We start from the raw sequence: 16408 nt of genomic DNA on the forward strand, positions 1-16408 counted from the left end.
ATAAACACGCTATGTTTCTACGGTGGGGAAGGGGAGCGAAAGGGGGCATAAGGGAAGAGAGACTTCTGGGGAAGGGCCGTGGGGGTCCGACCCCGCCCTGCTGTGCACCCCCTCCCCACCCCTTCCCTCTGTGTCTGTGGGTGCATGTGTCTGTGTGGGTCTGTGTGCGCACTTCCCCCGTCCCCTCCCCGCCCCCAACCCCCCCCACCCTTAATCGGTGCCATTCCAGTTGCTGCCGGCTGTCATTCGGCTGTCACTCCTCTGCCCATCGTCTTCAGAGGGGGAAAAGAGGGGGAGCTGGAGGGGGAGAAGCCCCAGCCAGCCCTGCCCCTGCCCTCCCCCGCCGCCTCTACCAGAAGTCCCGGCGGTGGTAAGAGTCGGGGTCACAGTATTTTGTGACAACCACTCTGTTGGCGAACTTGCGACCCGTCAGGCCCTGCATGGCTTTCTGGCAGTCAAACACAGAGGTGAACTCCACGAAGATCTGTGGGAACAAGACGCAGGTTGTGAAGACCAAGGCCTCCCGGCCTCCAAGGATGCGCCGGTTCACTCACAGCAACCAGCCAGCATCTATCTACCCAAACCCAGAACTCCGCGGGAGGGAGAGGGAGGGAGGGAGGTTTACCAAACATCCTCCAGCACCCCAGGATCAAAGAATGACAGAAGACAGAGACATGCAGAGGCATGGAGAATGAGAGCAGAGAAAGCTTAAGTCAAGAGCCCCAAAGGGCAGGGGACAGGGGTGAGCTCAAGGAGACTGGTCACTTATGCTGAGTGTCTCCCCTGTACCAGGCACCATGCTGGGTGCTCCCCCAGCCACCCCAAGGGCCATGGGTGTCTCCCCCAGACAAGGGATGAAGTTAAGGAAAGCTGACAAATTAGTACTCAAACGCAGGTTGATTCAAAAAAAAACAAAAAAACACCTGAACCTTGATCTGCTCAAGCTTCTCATCTTTCTTGAACCACCAGTTACAGAAGTGGAGGGAGGGGTGGATATAACCAGCCTAATTCAGAACATGGGGAGTTCTATAAAAACATGCCCCCTAATGCCTCAACAAGCAAAACGGCTTGCAAAACAAAACAAAACAAAACAAGTGACAAAACTGATAAATTTTAAGGAAGTTTGAAACCAAACTGCAGGGTTCCTTATTTTGATCAAAGCAACTATAAAAAGACATTTTTGAGACAGTAAGGGAAATCGGAACATGGCTTGGGTAGACAAGTACTAATGGTAATTTTGTTAACGTACTAATGGTACTGTATGGTTTCGTTAAAATAATTTTTTAAAGTCATCTGTTTATAGCAGTAGTTCTCAACCAAGGTGAATTTGTCCCCAGGGGACATTTGGCAATGTCTAGAGATGATTTTCATTGTCACAAAGGCATGAGTAACACTACTGGCATCTAGTGGGTGGAGGCTGGGATGGGGCTAAACATCCTACAGCACACAGCACAGGCCCCAAAGCAAGAGTGACCAGGCCCAAGACATCAGGAGTTCAGATAGAGAACTGTACTTAAGTGATATATATCTTGTTTCGGCGGGGGGGGGGGGGGGAAGGGGGATGGGAAGCTGAATATATAGAAATCGTGAATGATAAGATATTGGTAACCTGAAGCTGGGCGACGGGCCACTAAGACACTGCTACACATACTAGAATACGACTTTAAAAACATTATACTATAACCTTAACTCTATCGCCACGACGGTTTCTCTCAACTCCTACGTTTGAAAAGAATGATAATAAAGTTTGAAAACAAATCACATAGACTGATCCCTGAGACCAGACCGGGTCTTTCAATTAGTCCCCCCCAAACACGTCCTCAGCCCCCAGGCAGCCTCCAGGCTCTCCTCTCTCGAGCCACGACTGCACTAAGGAGACTGACCTGTCATGGACGGAGTGTCTCCAGTGCAGCAGTTAGGGGCAGGTAGGAGCGCAGGCCAAACCCAGTGCGGCCCACCCTCCCCTCCTGCCCCCGCCCCACCCCCCTCTGCCCCCACCTGCGATGCTTTTCCACTGCTCCTCGGCAAGTCTGTCCAGCCTGACACCTGAACAGGGATCAGGGTGCCTACCAGACCTCAAACTTGGAAGCAGCTCTGTCCAGCCCACTGCTCCCCGCAACATCTCTGCTGGGGTCTCAGGACCTCAAAGCCAGCCCCCCAACACTGACCATCGTCCCTCCCCCGCAGACCTGCTCAGGTCCCCTGCTTCTCACCTGCCATCTCTGCCAGGTCACCAAACCCAGAAGGCTGAGATGAGCATCTCACTGGCTCCTCCCCCTCCCCGGCACACCCAGATCAGCCGCCGTGGTCCCGGCATTCACAGGCCGGTCCCGGCATTCACAGGCCACTGACTTCTCTTCATCCTCCTGCCTGCTCTGAATCAGGTCACCGTCTTTCACCCAGATGACCACAAGCCGTTAGTACCCAAAGCTCCAAACATCACACGGCTGTCACCCCCCACCCCTCCAAATTCCCAGCTCTGCTTTGCACTCCATGCCCACCCCCCCCACTGTAAGGCACCACCTCGATGTGCCAGGTGTTTCCCACGTTTAAGAGCTTTCGAAGGCTCCCCCCATCCTCACTCAGAACAGCCAGCATGCTTCCTAGCACCCACGCTTCACCCCCTCCGGCTACACCAGCCACCTCACTGCCTCTTGCCAGGACCCCACCTGCCTGCCGCGAGAACTGGGTGTCGCTCGGGCTTCACCAGCTCCTGACTTGCCTACCTGAACACAGGGCCCAGTGCGACGCTGCTCCCCTCCCAGCCACCACCGGAAGCAGCACACGCGCTGTCTCTCAACGTGGGCATCCCGCTGACCCACAAGGCGAGCAGCCACACACGCTGCAGGCATCCCGAGGGGGGGCGTGAGAGGCTGGCACCCGGCACAGTGCCAGGGACAACGTGACTCGGTGAGCTCAGAATCAGACCCCAGAATCAGAAACCTAACTGTGGAGAAGGGCTCGGAGCTGCTGTGAGAGCTCAGGACGGAAGACACAGGTGGGTTTGCTGCTTTGGGGACTATTTTTAGCACTTTTCTCCCCCTTCCATAGACAAGGCCAAACCACTTACCCAAGATCACATGAAACCCAGGTTCTGAACCAAAGCTGCTTCTATACAGAGGCAAGAGGCAAGTCCTCAGCCACAGCGGCACAGCACGCGCGCTGCCTCTCGCCGCAGGCCTGGGCCCCCAGAGGCCCCGCTCTCTCTGGGTCAGAGTAGGGTGTGGGTGTGCGTGTGTGCCCGCACACGTGTGGGGACAGGGGACGCTCACGAGAGCACGCTCCCACGCACCTTTCCACAGCCGGGCACCTCCACGCCGTCCACGGGGCGGGGGATCTCGATGGACTTGACGAGCCCGTACTTGCTGCATTCGTCACGCACGTCCTCCACGATCTCCTCGTACTCCTCATCGTCCAGCAGCTCCTCAGGCAGGACCATGTTCATGAGGCACAGGACCTCAGTCGGGTGACCACCCATCTGCACCTGGGAGCTCATCAGGCCAGGCACTTGCAAGGTCACGGGGGTCTGGTTGATGGTACTCTGTGGGGCAGCAGGGGCAGGGGCGTCACGGGGCAGCTCCGCCCTCGCCCCCTCCATGCCCACTTCCCCCGAGCCCTCCCCCAAGACGCCATCCCAGGGAAAGACCCTGCTCTGCCCTTGAAGACCCAGGCACCCACTCCCAACACTGGCCAGGAAAGCCAGGGGCAGAGCTTAGGACGGCCCACCCAGCGCGCCCCCCGGCCCCTTCCCACCCCCTCACCCCCAGATGTCCCCTAGCCAATGGAAGATGACGTGCCGGGGGGCTCACCAGCGTGGCATTCTTGGCTCCCACGCTTGCCCTCTGGACAAGCAGCTTCTTATCCCCCAGCTGCATCCCGTTCAGCCCCGCAATGGCCTGCATTTGGAGAACGCGGGATGGGGGCACGCAGGAGAGAGGTACAGGTCAGAGGCCAGTAGCCTGACACCTCCTCCGCAAGCCCCACTACCCCAGAGCCGGACACTGATAGGGAAGAGGGCAAGGCAAAGGGGTGAGAGCTTGGCAAGAGCTAGAACCGAGGGAAAAGGGCCCCTATGCCCAGCCCTGCTTCGGGGTGGCCTCCTCCCACCCATCCTGAATAAGGGAGACCTCAGCGAGGATACAGAGCAGGGTGAGGGCAAGGACAGACTCGCCAGCGCAGGGTCCCAGGGCTCACCTGGTCTGTGACGTTGATGTCCACGTACTCACAGAAGGCGTAGCCCTTGGAGAGCCCTGTGGCACTGTCCTTGACCAGGTTGAAGGCCTTGAGAGGCCCAAACGATGTCAGCAGCTCTTTTACCTGCGGCAGGCCAAGACGCCATGAGAGTATGGACGAAGGCTGTGACGGGGGAGGGGCGGGAAGAGACGAAGGGTCTACCTGGTCGTCATTCAGGTAGTTGGGTAAGCCCCCAATGAACAGCTTGTGGGCAGAGTCCGGGACCACAGTGGACACGACTCCTAAGGGCAGAAGGGAGCAGACGGACTGTGAGTGCCAGCACCAGGTCGTTTCACAGACCCTGGCAGATGTCTGCAGGGAGAGGCCCGGCAGCCCTGGTCAGGCCACGTCCCTCCCACCCATGCGCCCTCCCCAGACCCGCCTCGGAGGCGCACCCCGGCAGCACTCTTCGTTCGGGACGCACTCTTCGTTCGGGACGCAGAGCGACCCCAGCACAGCGGCACATCGGGGCCCTGGGGTCAGAGACGCGAGGTCACACCCCAACCTGCCACCTGCTGCTGCGTCACCTGGGCAGGTTCCCTCGGCTCTCGGCCTGCTGGAGAGGCATCGTGGGGATACACAACCTCTCCTTCATCCTCAAGCCTCCACTCAGAGCCCTCCCCCAACCTGCCTCTGCTGAGACCAGGTCTCCCCAGGAAGCCTCCACGACCTTTCCCCGTGGGCCTGTGCTATGCACAGCTACAGGTGTCCCGAGCCGCTCTCTGGCCTCAGTCACAGGTGACCTCGGAGGAGTCTGCTGCTCGGTGTCCGTGAGGGCTGGGACGTGCCCGGCTCACTCAGCACCCTGGCAAGGCGGGGCCCACATCAGCCAAGCAGGTTTAACGACCACCGTGCGTCCACCCCAATCCTGCCCTCTCCACTGAGCTTGTGACTCGGGCGCCTGCCAGGACTCAGCCCAACGTCTCGCACGCTTCCAAAACGTTGTCCTTCAATTCCTGGAGCCTCCCCACAGGGCCTAAACTACACAGAGCTCCAGGACGCCGCTGGACACAAAGAGGATAGAAACGTGGACCACCACCCACCCGGCCGGACCTGCTGTTGACTTTGAGTTCAAGGCCCACTAGGCCCACTACTGCCAGAGGCACCACCTTGCCTTCCTCTGCAATCCGGCACCAGGTGGCCCCGCTCCACCTCCTCCTGACCTTGGAGAGGAGCAGGCGACATGGGAGATGGGAAAGAGCCTCAGACACTGCCACTGCGCCCACAGAAGGGCTCCCTCTCCCACCACCACCCACCGGTCCAGCCCCTCCGGCCCTGCCGCTCCAACCACCAGAGCCCAGCCCCATCGGGGTGGGGCATGCAATCCTCTGAGACGTGGCCTGGGCAAGGAGAGATGAGCAGAAGCATCTGGGAGCCAGGGCCGAGCACTCCACACCGGGCACCCCTGGCCGAACTCCTTCCAGCTATTCGTTTCACGTTCTCCCACCCCTACCCACAGCACGACAGGAGGAGACTGAGGCCCAGGGAGCAGGTACCACGTGAGGTCACACACTCCAGGACTCCCAACTTCACAGGCAGCTCTCAGGGAGCGAAAGGCTCTGCAAGGGTGCCGTCACAGGACACGGGCTGCGGATACAAGACTGCAGAGTGGCAGCACTGGGGCTGGAACCTGCCCCACCACACACCTCAGGGAAGCACACGGCACCGAGGGCACCAGAGTTGCGCTCCCTGGGCTCCAATCTGGGGTACGAGACTGAATGAGGCTCCTCTGGGCCTCAGTGACCTCATCTGTGGAACGGGGAGAAGCTCGCACCCCCCACCCCGAGCGCATGGATGAGCACGACGGAGCCACACGAGCACTGGACGCGGCCTGGCAGCCAGGCTCGCCACCCCACGAAGCCCAGGCCGCGCCAGCACGAGGGAGCAGCAGGTCGGCGCCTCAGCAACCACAGCCCCTCCGTGCTCACTCGGTTCTGCCAGGGGAGAAGGGCCTGCTCTTCAGGGTCGCACGACCAGGAAAGCACAAGATAAATGGGGAACCCAGGCCAGTGTTGATGCCCAAAGTCAAAGCCCCGAGCAGCTCATCTCCGGACGGCACGCTCTGGGCGCCGCCCTGCTTCACACACCTGTTCTCTTCCAGAGGGGCTACCTCTCACCTTCACCTCTAAAACCTCACCACCCCCCATAAGGCTGCCCTGGACCCCCAGGTGCCAAGCAATCCTTTCTCATACCTGCAGCGTCACCTGCCCCTCGGCAGGAGGACCGTGACCGCCTCGTGCACTGCTGTGCCCCTGGCACCCCCGGCACTGCTTCGTAGGATCCTCCTGGGGGAGTGGAGGAAGCCCCACAGGTAGGGGCCTCTGGAGGCAGAGTCAGATTCGCCCCTGAACTGAGGAGTGAGCCTGATGCAGGACGGGCACTCCGGGTGAAGCTAAATTCACAAATTCAAAGATGCTACGCCTTCCTGCTCCCAATTTCCATCTCGTCTTTAGGACTACTGCACAGTCAGGCCTGAGATCAGGGAGCGCAGTTAAGGTCTCACCCCTGCAGATGATATACACTTTCAGTTTCAGGTCAGTCCCCTTTTACCAAGACAAGGAAGTTACCTTCCAGGTTCCTACATGGTTTCTTTTCCAACCAAGTGTGCCTGCCGAATTTTATCAAATGCTTTTATCAAATGCTTCTCCCGTTTATCGAACATTAGATCGAAATATGACCTTTATTGCAGACAACGTTTAACCTGCAGCCACCATCACTTTTCCTGCCATCCCCGGCACCCAAGGAAGGAACAGACTCGCCCAGTCACTGGTGGCTGGACCCCCGGCCTCCCTGGGGAGATAAATCCCAGAGAGGAGGTCAACCGTAGTAACAGAGCCTGCGACCGAACACTGTCCCTGCCCCTGCGATGCCTCCGGTTCCACAGGAGAGAGGTGACAAGTGGGGCAGCACGGGAGACGGCCAGGCAGACTCTGCGGTCAGGCTGCGCCACCCGGGGTCCCAGCAATCACGCCTCTGAGCACGTCACTGCTCGCTTCCTGCCTCACTCCCCTCCTTCGTGAGAGGGTGCCCCAGCACCTACCACAGGAGTCAAGGGCCACTGCAGCACGAAAGCAACTCAAACCACGCGCCAGTGCGAGTGGCTACGTGCCGATAGATCTTAAAGATCTGGCCCCTAGTTGTCACCTGCCGACCCTGTACTACAGGACAGTCACGATGACGAACACCTGATCCACGGGGCACACTTGGGACTGTGCTGGCCCAGGAAGCAGGAGAAGCAGTGGGCTCCTGTGTAAATAGGAATGAGTTAAAACGCAGGGAATTCACTGGAAAGAGACACAAAGGAACGTTCCGTGGCTTGATCTGGGAGGTGGCCCCACAGACATACGTGCACGTAGAGCGTCAGAAAGTCAATAACTTCTCAAGTTTTTTTTTTATAAGCTAGAGAGATGTGCTGAATTTACCCAAACTGGTACGGTGGAAAACACTGGGGATGAGCCAGGGACCCAGCCCTGAGTCCCAAGGTGCCACCCTCTCTGGACTCCACATCCCCCATTTCACAAAGTGAAGAGCCAACTCAGTTTCCAAGAGGTGTCCTTCAGCGTGAAGCCTCAGCCAGCAGAACGCCACGTTCTCAGCCCCCAAGGGTGGGGCTCACGGCCCCCACACCCAGAGCACCCGGTGCTCACCCTGCCTTTGCCTGAGAGCTGGGCTCCCAGCTCGGCTACCGCAGCACTGGCCCCTCCAACCCCACAGCGTTCCCGGCCCCCAACAGGGCCCCTCACAGGCCCAAATCCTCACTTCCACTCGGCAGTCAACCATAGGGGTCAGCAAACAGCCTGCAGGTTCCTGTTTCTGTACAGCCTGCAGGCTTTCTGAAAGGTTGTTTTACCATATGTGAACGTTTACACGGCACCCAAACATCAGGATCCATGGATGTTAAGGCATACGGGACACAACCACACCCACTCGCTTAGGAAGCACGCGTGGCTGCTTTCCTGCTACAACTGCAGGGTAGTTTCAACAGAGACCACGCGGCCTGCAGAGCAAAAAACAGTCACTCTCTGGCCCTTTACAGGAGAAAGTTCTGCCGACCCCAGGTCTGCTATGTTACCTACCGACCTGAGGTGGTACTAAACACGGCTGCGTAGGCTGGCCCGGAGCACAGGGGTCGACGGAAAATCCACATCAGACCCCGCACCAGGAGCTCTACTGACCACCTGCCCATCCACACAGGCTCACCCACGCTCGTACTGACCCCGCGGTCCAGAGCAGCGGCCTCTCACTGCCCACAACACGTTCAGTCTGGCCCTGGCTCCGCCACTTACAAGCTATGAATCCTCAAGCAGACCACAGCTCACCCTCTCTGGGTGCCGGGCGCCACCTCTGCAAACAGGGAGACGCCCAACTCCCAAAAATTCGAAGGCCGGATGAGACGACGCATCCCCTCTGAAGCACTCGTGCTGCTTCCCTGTTAGCTCCAGCTGGCCTACAGAGGGAAAGGTGGGCAAGCTCCCCACTCACCAGGCACATAGACAGAGGGATTCTCTGACATGCCAGGCAGGGGCTGGTAGTCGTGAGGCCTGCGGATCTTCAGCGACTGGCCCTGGAAGATGATGCCATCAAAGGCCATGGCCTGCGTGGTCTCGTCCACTGAGCGGAACTGAAGGAAAGAAAAGGAGGTGGTAAGGGACAGGGTGAGTGGCCAGCCAGCCCCCCAACCCCCGAGGGCTCTGGGACAGCAACCTGGTAGAGAAAGGACTGCAGAAGAGCCCAGTGGGAACAAGGGCTGCTGCAAACGGGCTGGGCCTGACCCCACCACATGCCCGGCTCACCTCTAAGAAGGCAAAGTTCTTGTCCTGGTTAATCTGCACTGCCAAGACGGGATTGCCGGGGGCCTGCGTCAGCCCCCCCAGGCGCATCTGGGCGTTGAAGAAATCCATCATGGCCTCCTGCAGAGGGAAGAGGAGACGGGGGGGGGGCAGGGGAAGGGAGGTGGAGAGAGGAGGGGAAGGGTGAGAGAGGGAGACACAGAGGGGTTTGGGGGTAAGGGGAGAGGGATGGGGGGCGGGGGGGAGGGAAGGGAACAGTGGAATATGGGTGGGGGCACAGAGATCAACAGTAGGAACAAAAGCAGGAGAAAGATCAGAGAAAGTGGGGGGGAGGCAGCAGCAGGAAAACAGCCAGGGACCAGGAGGCGGGACAGGAGGTGTGGAGAGAGCCACAGGGCCCCAACCAGGGGGAAAGAGAAAGATTGCTCAAGAAAGATGCGACAAACAACAGGGAAAGGCAAAAAAAACATAAAACAGAGAACAAGGAAACGGAATGTGTGAGAAAAAGAAACATCCAATGGCGACAGCAAGAGAGAAATGGCAAGGAAGTAGAAAAGCAGCAGCAGGCAGAACACAGAGGAAACCCGATTGAGTGAGTGAGTGAGAGAGAGAGTGAGAGAGAGAGTGAGAGAGAGAGTGAGAGAGAGAGTGAGAGAGAGAGAGAGAGAGAGAGAGAGAGAGAGAGAGAGAGAGAGAGAGAGAGAGAGAGAGAGAGAGAGAGAGGAGCAAAGGGATGGAGGAAAGAGGGCGGGAGGCGGGGAGCGCAGGGCAGAGGGTTGGGGAGGAAGGGCGGGCGGGAGGGGAGGAGAAAAGAGTGATGTGGAGGAATCTGGCCCTGGAGTCCGGGGGCTGGTTTATCAAATGTAGCAAAGTGCAGGTTGAGAAAGTCAGAATGGACCTTACTTGCCTTCGACGACGGTAGCAAACTTTTTGTTGCTACGAGGGATCTCAGCCCCACAATATTTCACTTTAAAGAGAAATGGAAACAACTCTTTGATCTCGGGATTCTCAGGGGGTGTCACGGGAAGGGGTGGGGGAGAGGGGAAGGGGAGAGGAGTGGTAGGGAAGGTGAGGGGAGGTCGGGGCGATCAAAAATAAAAGAACAGCGACCATGGGAGGGATGTGGGGAGAGGATGGGGGACACAGGCGGCAGAGAACAAGAGGCGTGTCAGAAACACTGAGGGGGAGCGTGCGTGTGCATGTGCATGTGTGTGTGTCCGAGTCTCCCTCTCTGTCTCTCTCCACACGGATTCGGATTCGTGGATTCGTAGGTACGTTACGTGTGTGCCTGCTCTCTGGGTTGCTGGAGGAGGTTGGGAAAGGGAGACGGGAGAGGGAAAGGAGGGAGGGAGAGGGCCACCCCCAGCCCGGCCCCTGGCTGGCTCAACTCCATCGGTCCGTCTGGGAGGGGGCCGGGGGGTCTTGCAGGAGCAGAGTCTCACCCGTGCAGGTTGGGGGACGGAATGGAGGGAAGGGGAGGAACAGGTGGGGGGGACAGGGAGAGGTAGGGGCAGGGGGAGGGCAGGGAGAAGGCAGTACCTCAGTGATGCCGAAGGGGATGTTGCCCACATAGAGGCGCCGGGCCTGTCTGGTCATCTGGCTACCGACCACGGGCACCGGTGTCGGGGTCACAGCCAGACCGTCGGGGGTCATGGTGGGGAGAAGGGCGGTGGCTGGAATCTGACCGGCAGCTTCAAAAGGAAGAGACGGGGATTAGAGGACATCAGGGCGCCCGTGGAGCGGCTCAGCAGCCGCGCCCTCCCAGACATGGGCAACCACCGCCTCTGCGAAACCAGGTCTGTTGACAGCTTCATCCCTGCTGTCAACTGCAACAGTAAGGACTGTTGTCAAGGGGCTTCAAAAGGCAGAGGCCAGAAAACCCAGGGTGAAAACCCCATCCACCACCCCCCCAAAACCGAGGCTCTGCTTCCTGACCACCCCAGTATACAACCACTCCAGCTCACGAGAGGGTAAGGGGGCCAGAGGACCAGCAGATGTGGGGCGGCGGCCGGAGCCTACCTTGCATGGCCTTGTACTGCATGGGGGTGATGTGCTCGAAGCCGGGCGGTGGCACGTCCCAATATTTACGGACCTTCTTCTTCTTCTCGTGGCGGGGGGAACGACTGGGGGAGGGGGGAGGGGAGAGCGGGGCAGGGCGACCTCAGTCTGACCAAAGGTGGGCCTGCGAGTCCTCCCAGGTTCCCCTCGGCTCCCCCGCCCAGCTCGGCTCTCTCCAGGAGGGAGAGGATCCGGGTCAGGGCCGTGCCCAGGCCCGGGGAGGGTGCTATTGCAAGGCAGGTGGGCTCTCCCCAGTGCTCGGGCCGGGGCTGGACAAGGACAGGGCAGGGTGCACAGCGGGGAGGGAGGCGAAGGGAACGGACGTCAGGGCGGAAGGGGCAGGAGGAGAAGCTCACATCAATCCACCGTGCTCCTCTTTAGCGCCTCTGGTCAAAGGTTTGCTGGGGGGTGGGAGGGAAAGGTGTGGGGAGGGGTGACTGGGGACCCTCGTCTTCCCCACACACCACACCCCCCAAGGCCGCTGAGTCCAGGGCTGGGGCAGGGCCGAGGTGAACAAGCAGCGGGCAAACCCCCTCGGCCCTGCCATTTCCCCCACGCCCCCCACCCCCAAGCAAGAGGAAGGGAGGAAGGGCCAGACAGACCACTTTCTAGCTGAAGAGACTGAGGTGGGAGGAGGCAGGACTTCCACCTATCCCGCCCTTCCTCACCCAAGGGGCAGAGAGGACAGAGGGGAGCCTGGGGAGGGAAGAGGCGTTAGAGCGGAAACCGCCGTCCCCCTCCCAGGGCGGCACCCCGGAGACCCGCACAGTGGGCACAAGAGGGCCGGGAAGGGGAGGGAGCCCCTCACCAAGGGACAGACAGAGCAGCTCCCTGTCACCAGACTCGCCTTGGAGATAAAGAAACTGCCGCACCAGCGACCCACCAGAAACTGAAGGAAACCCCAGGAACAGGGAAGAAACTGATTCAGACAGATGAGCAGCAGCGCCTCCCCCAGGTCCACGCGGAGAGGAGCCCCAGAGCCCCGGGACGCAGCCGCCCGCTCCCCGCCCTGGTACCTTCGGCGCCGCCTGTCCCGGGAGGCGCTGCGCTGGTCCCGGTTGCGCCGGTCCCGGCTGCGGCTGCGGCGCTTGCGGTCCCGGCTTCGAGAGCGGCTGTGGCTGCGCTTCCGGTGCCGGTTCTCCTTGTCACGCTCTGGGCAAGGCGGGGGAGAGGATGAGCTGAGGGATGCCACGGCCCAGCCCACCCGCACACTGCTGGCTTCGCCCCAGCCCCAGGGAGGCCACCCCCAAGGGGAAGGGGCTTGATGGAGGAAGGGAGAGCAGGCTTCCTGGGTCCACACGCGAGTCCAAAGACCCTCGGGACCGGGGAGGGAGCTGGTTACCTGAGGGGACAGGGCCTGGAAGTGCCCCCGGGGTGTAAGGTACCTGAGGATGCTCAGGAGGAGCTGGGGAGCCAGAGAAGACAGAGGAGGCTGGCTCCTGGTCCCCCTCGAGGGCTGAGGGGCCTGACCCCAGGGTCGTCCCTGAGAGGGGCAGGGCTAGAGGCTGGGGAATCAAGAGACCCAATGATGTTTTCCTGAAGGGACCCAGCAGCCCCTCAGGAGACCTCCTCAACCAGCTGGCCCCCACTGCCCCACCATCAGGCCCCGGGGTCAGGCACCAGGCAGGACCCGCTTCGCTGAGAAGCAGGGACACCCAGCCCATCCCCACCCCACCAGCTGAACAATGCAGGATCCCCTCCTCCAGAAAGGCGTGTCTTTCAGAATCTGGGGGGTGGGGGGGAGGTGCCGGCCCACTACCCCCCATTCCCACACTCCCTCAGAGCCAAGGACAGCAGGAGCTGGGGCGGGGCTTTCTCCAGAGCTCCCCTTGGCGCCTTCAACCTCCCCCGACTCGCCTTGGGGGCGGCGCCTAGGAACAGAGCACAGCCTTGCCAGCAAAGCACAGAAACCTTGGCTCCCAGCAGACCTCTCCCCCTCTGAAGGAGGTGCAGCTCCTGCACCACGCTGTTTGTACTCTATTTCCTCGGTTCAAAGACGCCACTGATTCCTCAACTATCCTCGACTACCCCTCAAACACGTGTTAACTTTACCACATGTCTGGGGACGGGGCGGCAGGGGGCGGGGGGGGGGGTGTGTGTGTGTGGAGATAATAAGAGAATGTCATGGACCTCACTACAACAGGATAAACCTGCACCTTAAAAAGGAAAAAACATCGTAGCAATCATTGGGATGCCGCCTAAAACCATATTCTACGCTAATTTTACTTGCACTCGATCCTTACTGTTACTTCGGGAAAACACTGGGGAGGGGACCTTGCTCACGTAAGAGATGAGAAACCTAAGGCGCAGAGAGATCACGTGACTTACCCAGAGCCAAAAAGCATGAAAATGGTGAAGCCTGAATGTGAACCTTGAAATGTCAGCTAAGGCAGCTAAGCAGCGGACAATACTCCTAAAACACTGGAACCACTAACGACAGTGGGATTGCCTCCTTGAAAATAAAAAGACTAAACATAAAAAATAAATTGAAAACTGGCACCTGGAGGGGACAGGAGGGAACGGGCAAGCAGTGTGAAGCCAGAGGTAAGCACAGAGTCATGGCACTGGGCCCAGGGAGGAGCCCTGGCCAGAGGCTTTGGGCCTCTGGCTCCATGCTTGTGAGACGGGCAGGTTGTGAGCAGGAGACCCTTTCCTGTGGCTTAGGCTCTAAAACAGACAAGCAGGGAAAGCGACGAACACAGAGGAAGCAGTGGCACCTGCTGGGTGCCTGGGACACAGAAAAGGAAATAATTCCCTGGAGACACAGACTGACACTTGGAGGAAGCGGGACCGCAGAGACAAAGACCCACAGGCACAAAGACCCATGGGCAGAGCAACACATGGGCAAAGCTTCCCCCTGAGGCAAGAGTAACACCCCCCACACACACACCCACCGATACAGCACAGATCAGAACAGAAAAGGGAGCTACAGTTGCTCAAAATGCTGTCGCCACCTTGTTGTGGGAACAACTCCACCAACCCAAGGGACATGCCCCGGCTGAGGGCCTGGCCCCCCAGTACCAGTAGGAACACCCAGGGAGAAAGCAGGCAGCACACCTGCAAGTGCCCCAAGGAAGGCTCCATCAGTTCCACTTGGCTTTCCAGCCTAGCGGAACATGGCTTTGCAGCCCAGGCAGACTCGGGATCGGTTTCAGCTTTTCTGCATAAAACCATGCAACAGCAACCAAACCTTTAAATCTCATTTTTCTCTTCTTTAAATGAGACTCATGCTTACCATCAGGTGTGGGACCCGGCAGAAGGACGTTTGGAAAGCAACTTTCCCTGCCTTTCCCCATCTCTAACACCATCTCTGAATGAGCTGAAAACCTGCCTCTGTACTTCCTCCCTAAATAAGAAATCACACTAGGAATTATTTCACAATAAAAAATATCACTAATCGGGCACTTAACGTATGCCAACCCCCATGCCACACACCTTACATATGTTGCCCCATTTAATCTCAGCTCTACCTCTGATCAGCTGAAACATGGGAAAGTTTTTACTTTCTGAGCCTGTTTCCTCCTCTGCAAAGGACAGGAAATCACTTCAGCCTCATAGGGCTGTTGCAAGATCCACTTAGAAAAACTGTGCAGAAGAGCTTAGCAAAGTGCCTGACACATGCTCAAAGTTTACCTGCAACTATTATTTCTATCATCCCTGTTTATTCCAACATCCCAACGACAAAAACAAACAAAAAAAGTCACCCTACACATACAAAAAAAATAAGCATACAACTACTGAACAATGAAGTAGGTACTAAAACCCAGGTCTGCTCACCTCCAAAGCCTGTACTGTTAAACGGTACATCATGTACGTACAGACACCCCGTGGGCACCCCGAAACGTGACTTCTTGTCTCCTAATCCAGCCACCCCCTACCCCACTCTAGGGTGGGCCGAAAGGGGAATCCCAGCGCCCCATGGGGCCCTCCGAACACAGGTAGCTTAAGCCTCAAGCCTACCACCTTCCCTCGGCCTAGCTTCCTCACTCTCAAATCGGAATAAGGAGACAAAAGAAACCTGTTAACTATCTAACGCTTCTCTCAGTGCTGACATTTTTGGGGCCCCCAAAGTAATCAGCGTTAGCACGGCCCCGTGCTTGGACTCGGCGTCACCCGAGGGGGACGTGCCTCCCACCCTCCCGACTGAACCAGGTCCCCCTACTCGCTCAGCCTCAGTCTCCTCCCCTCCACGCTGAGATTTACGAAGCTGAGTCTAGGTGTCCCGAGCTGCGATCCTACAGGACGTGGGGTTTGCCTCTCTAGCTAGGGAGCGATGGAACGCAAACATTCCGCACTGTGATCGCCGGGAGAGCCAGAACCCCGAGGAAGGGGTACAGGCGTGTGAGAGGAACACAGACCACGCACAATGAGGCCTCTTCCACAAGCGCCGACCCTGGCGCCCCACGGCAGCGGCCCGGCGTGACACTGGCGGCCGGTCCGCAGGACCAGGCGCAAAGGGCGGCGGTGCTACAAGCGCCCCCCCCCCCGCGCGGCCCGGCCCGTGCCCACGTGAAGGGGGTCCCACAACGGCCATTTTGGAACAAAGGGGGCGTGGAGACCCGGGCCGCGGGCCCGGCCGGAAGCGGAAGTGCCAAGGCAGCCGTAGAAAAGGAGGAGGTGCGAGACCGAATCTATATAATCTCCTTTCCAGATTAAAAAAACCTAAGTCCGCGAGGGGACACCCGGCGAGCCCGCCGCGCGTGCCGGAGACCACGTGGGGCGCGGAAAAAGGAGCGCATGCGTCCGGGCCTGCGCTCGCCGCTCCCTCCCCTCCCCTCCTGCGCGGCGGCACGCCGGGAGGTCACGTGAGCGAGGCGCGCGCCGCGGGACTTGGTGGGGGGGGGCGCAGCGCTGCCCTGAGAGGAGGGGGAAGCAAGGAGGAAAATGGCGGGGGACACGGAGGGAAGCCAAGAGTCGCCCCGCCCGCCGTCCCGCACCCCCGGCGCCCTCACCTTGCTTATTCTCGTTGAGCTGCCGCTCGAACTCGTCGAAGTCCGACATGCTGAGGCGGCCGCGTAGGGCCCTGTGGAGCTCTCGCCTCGCCTTGCCGCGCGCCCGCTCCGGCCGCTTCGGCTACTTCCGCCGCTTGCTTCGGCTACTTCCGGCCGCCGCCGGCGCTCCACGGCCTCCTACCTAATCAAGCCCGGGCTGCCCGCCCCACCCCAGCTCCGCCCCTCTCCCCGCCTGCGCGCCCGCGAGGTGCCCCTCCCCCCCGGGCCTGGCTCCGAAACGCGTCGGCTATTTCCGGACCGTAGAGGAAAGCCTCGGGAGCAGCAGCTACGGCTGCTTCCGAAAACACCCGAAGCGAGGGTTTCGCCGCCTCCCCA

General features: G+C 59.5%; 1 protein-coding gene across 9 annotated transcripts; it reads right to left on the reverse strand.

Annotated features, from left to right (window-relative positions):
* Nucleotides 1-205: 205 nt before the first annotated feature.
* On the reverse strand, nucleotides 206-16246 carry U2AF2 (U2 small nuclear RNA auxiliary factor 2). Of its 9 annotated transcripts, XM_060130218.1 has the most exons (13): nucleotides 15447-15630; nucleotides 14317-14427; nucleotides 12098-12233; nucleotides 11438-11482; nucleotides 11043-11146; nucleotides 10563-10714; nucleotides 9027-9143; nucleotides 8716-8854; nucleotides 4396-4475; nucleotides 4195-4317; nucleotides 3810-3896; nucleotides 3293-3541; nucleotides 206-484 (listed from the first exon to the last, which is right to left on the reverse strand). In XM_060130218.1, exons 1-13 carry the CDS (start codon nucleotides 15613-15615, stop codon nucleotides 350-352), a joined length of 1647 nt encoding a protein of 548 aa, XP_059986201.1. In that variant the 5' UTR covers nucleotides 15616-15630; the 3' UTR covers nucleotides 206-349. The 9 variants fall into 9 exon arrangements, with proteins under 9 accessions (XP_059986201.1, XP_059986202.1, XP_059986205.1 ...); XM_060130219.1 differs by lacking the exon at nucleotides 15447-15630 and adding an exon at nucleotides 16034-16246 and having other exon boundaries at nucleotides 3798-3896; nucleotides 4195-4475; XM_060130222.1 differs by lacking the exons at nucleotides 14317-14427; nucleotides 15447-15630 and adding an exon at nucleotides 16034-16243 and having other exon boundaries at nucleotides 3798-3896.
* Between the last annotated feature and the right edge of the window lie 162 nt (nucleotides 16247-16408).

Source organism: Lagenorhynchus albirostris, chromosome 19 (genome assembly GCF_949774975.1).
Source record: "Lagenorhynchus albirostris chromosome 19, mLagAlb1.1, whole genome shotgun sequence".
NCBI lineage: Eukaryota > Metazoa > Chordata > Mammalia > Artiodactyla > Delphinidae > Lagenorhynchus > Lagenorhynchus albirostris.

Bases quoted from the DNA above. Each gene is read 5' to 3' on its own strand.
- U2AF2 (XM_060130215.1), bottom strand. From the start codon at position 15,615: ATGGCCGTTGTGGGACCCCCTTCACGTGGGCACGGGCCGGGCCGCGCG. The intron at 12,234-14,316 runs GTAAGCATGAGT...CGCCTTGCCCAG, and splicing joins GCCGGGTCCCACACCTGATG to AGCGTGACAAGGAGAACCGG. The intron at 9,144-10,562 runs GTACTGCCTTCT...TTCCCTCTGCAG, and splicing joins TCCCCTTCGGCATCACTGAG to GAGGCCATGATGGATTTCTT.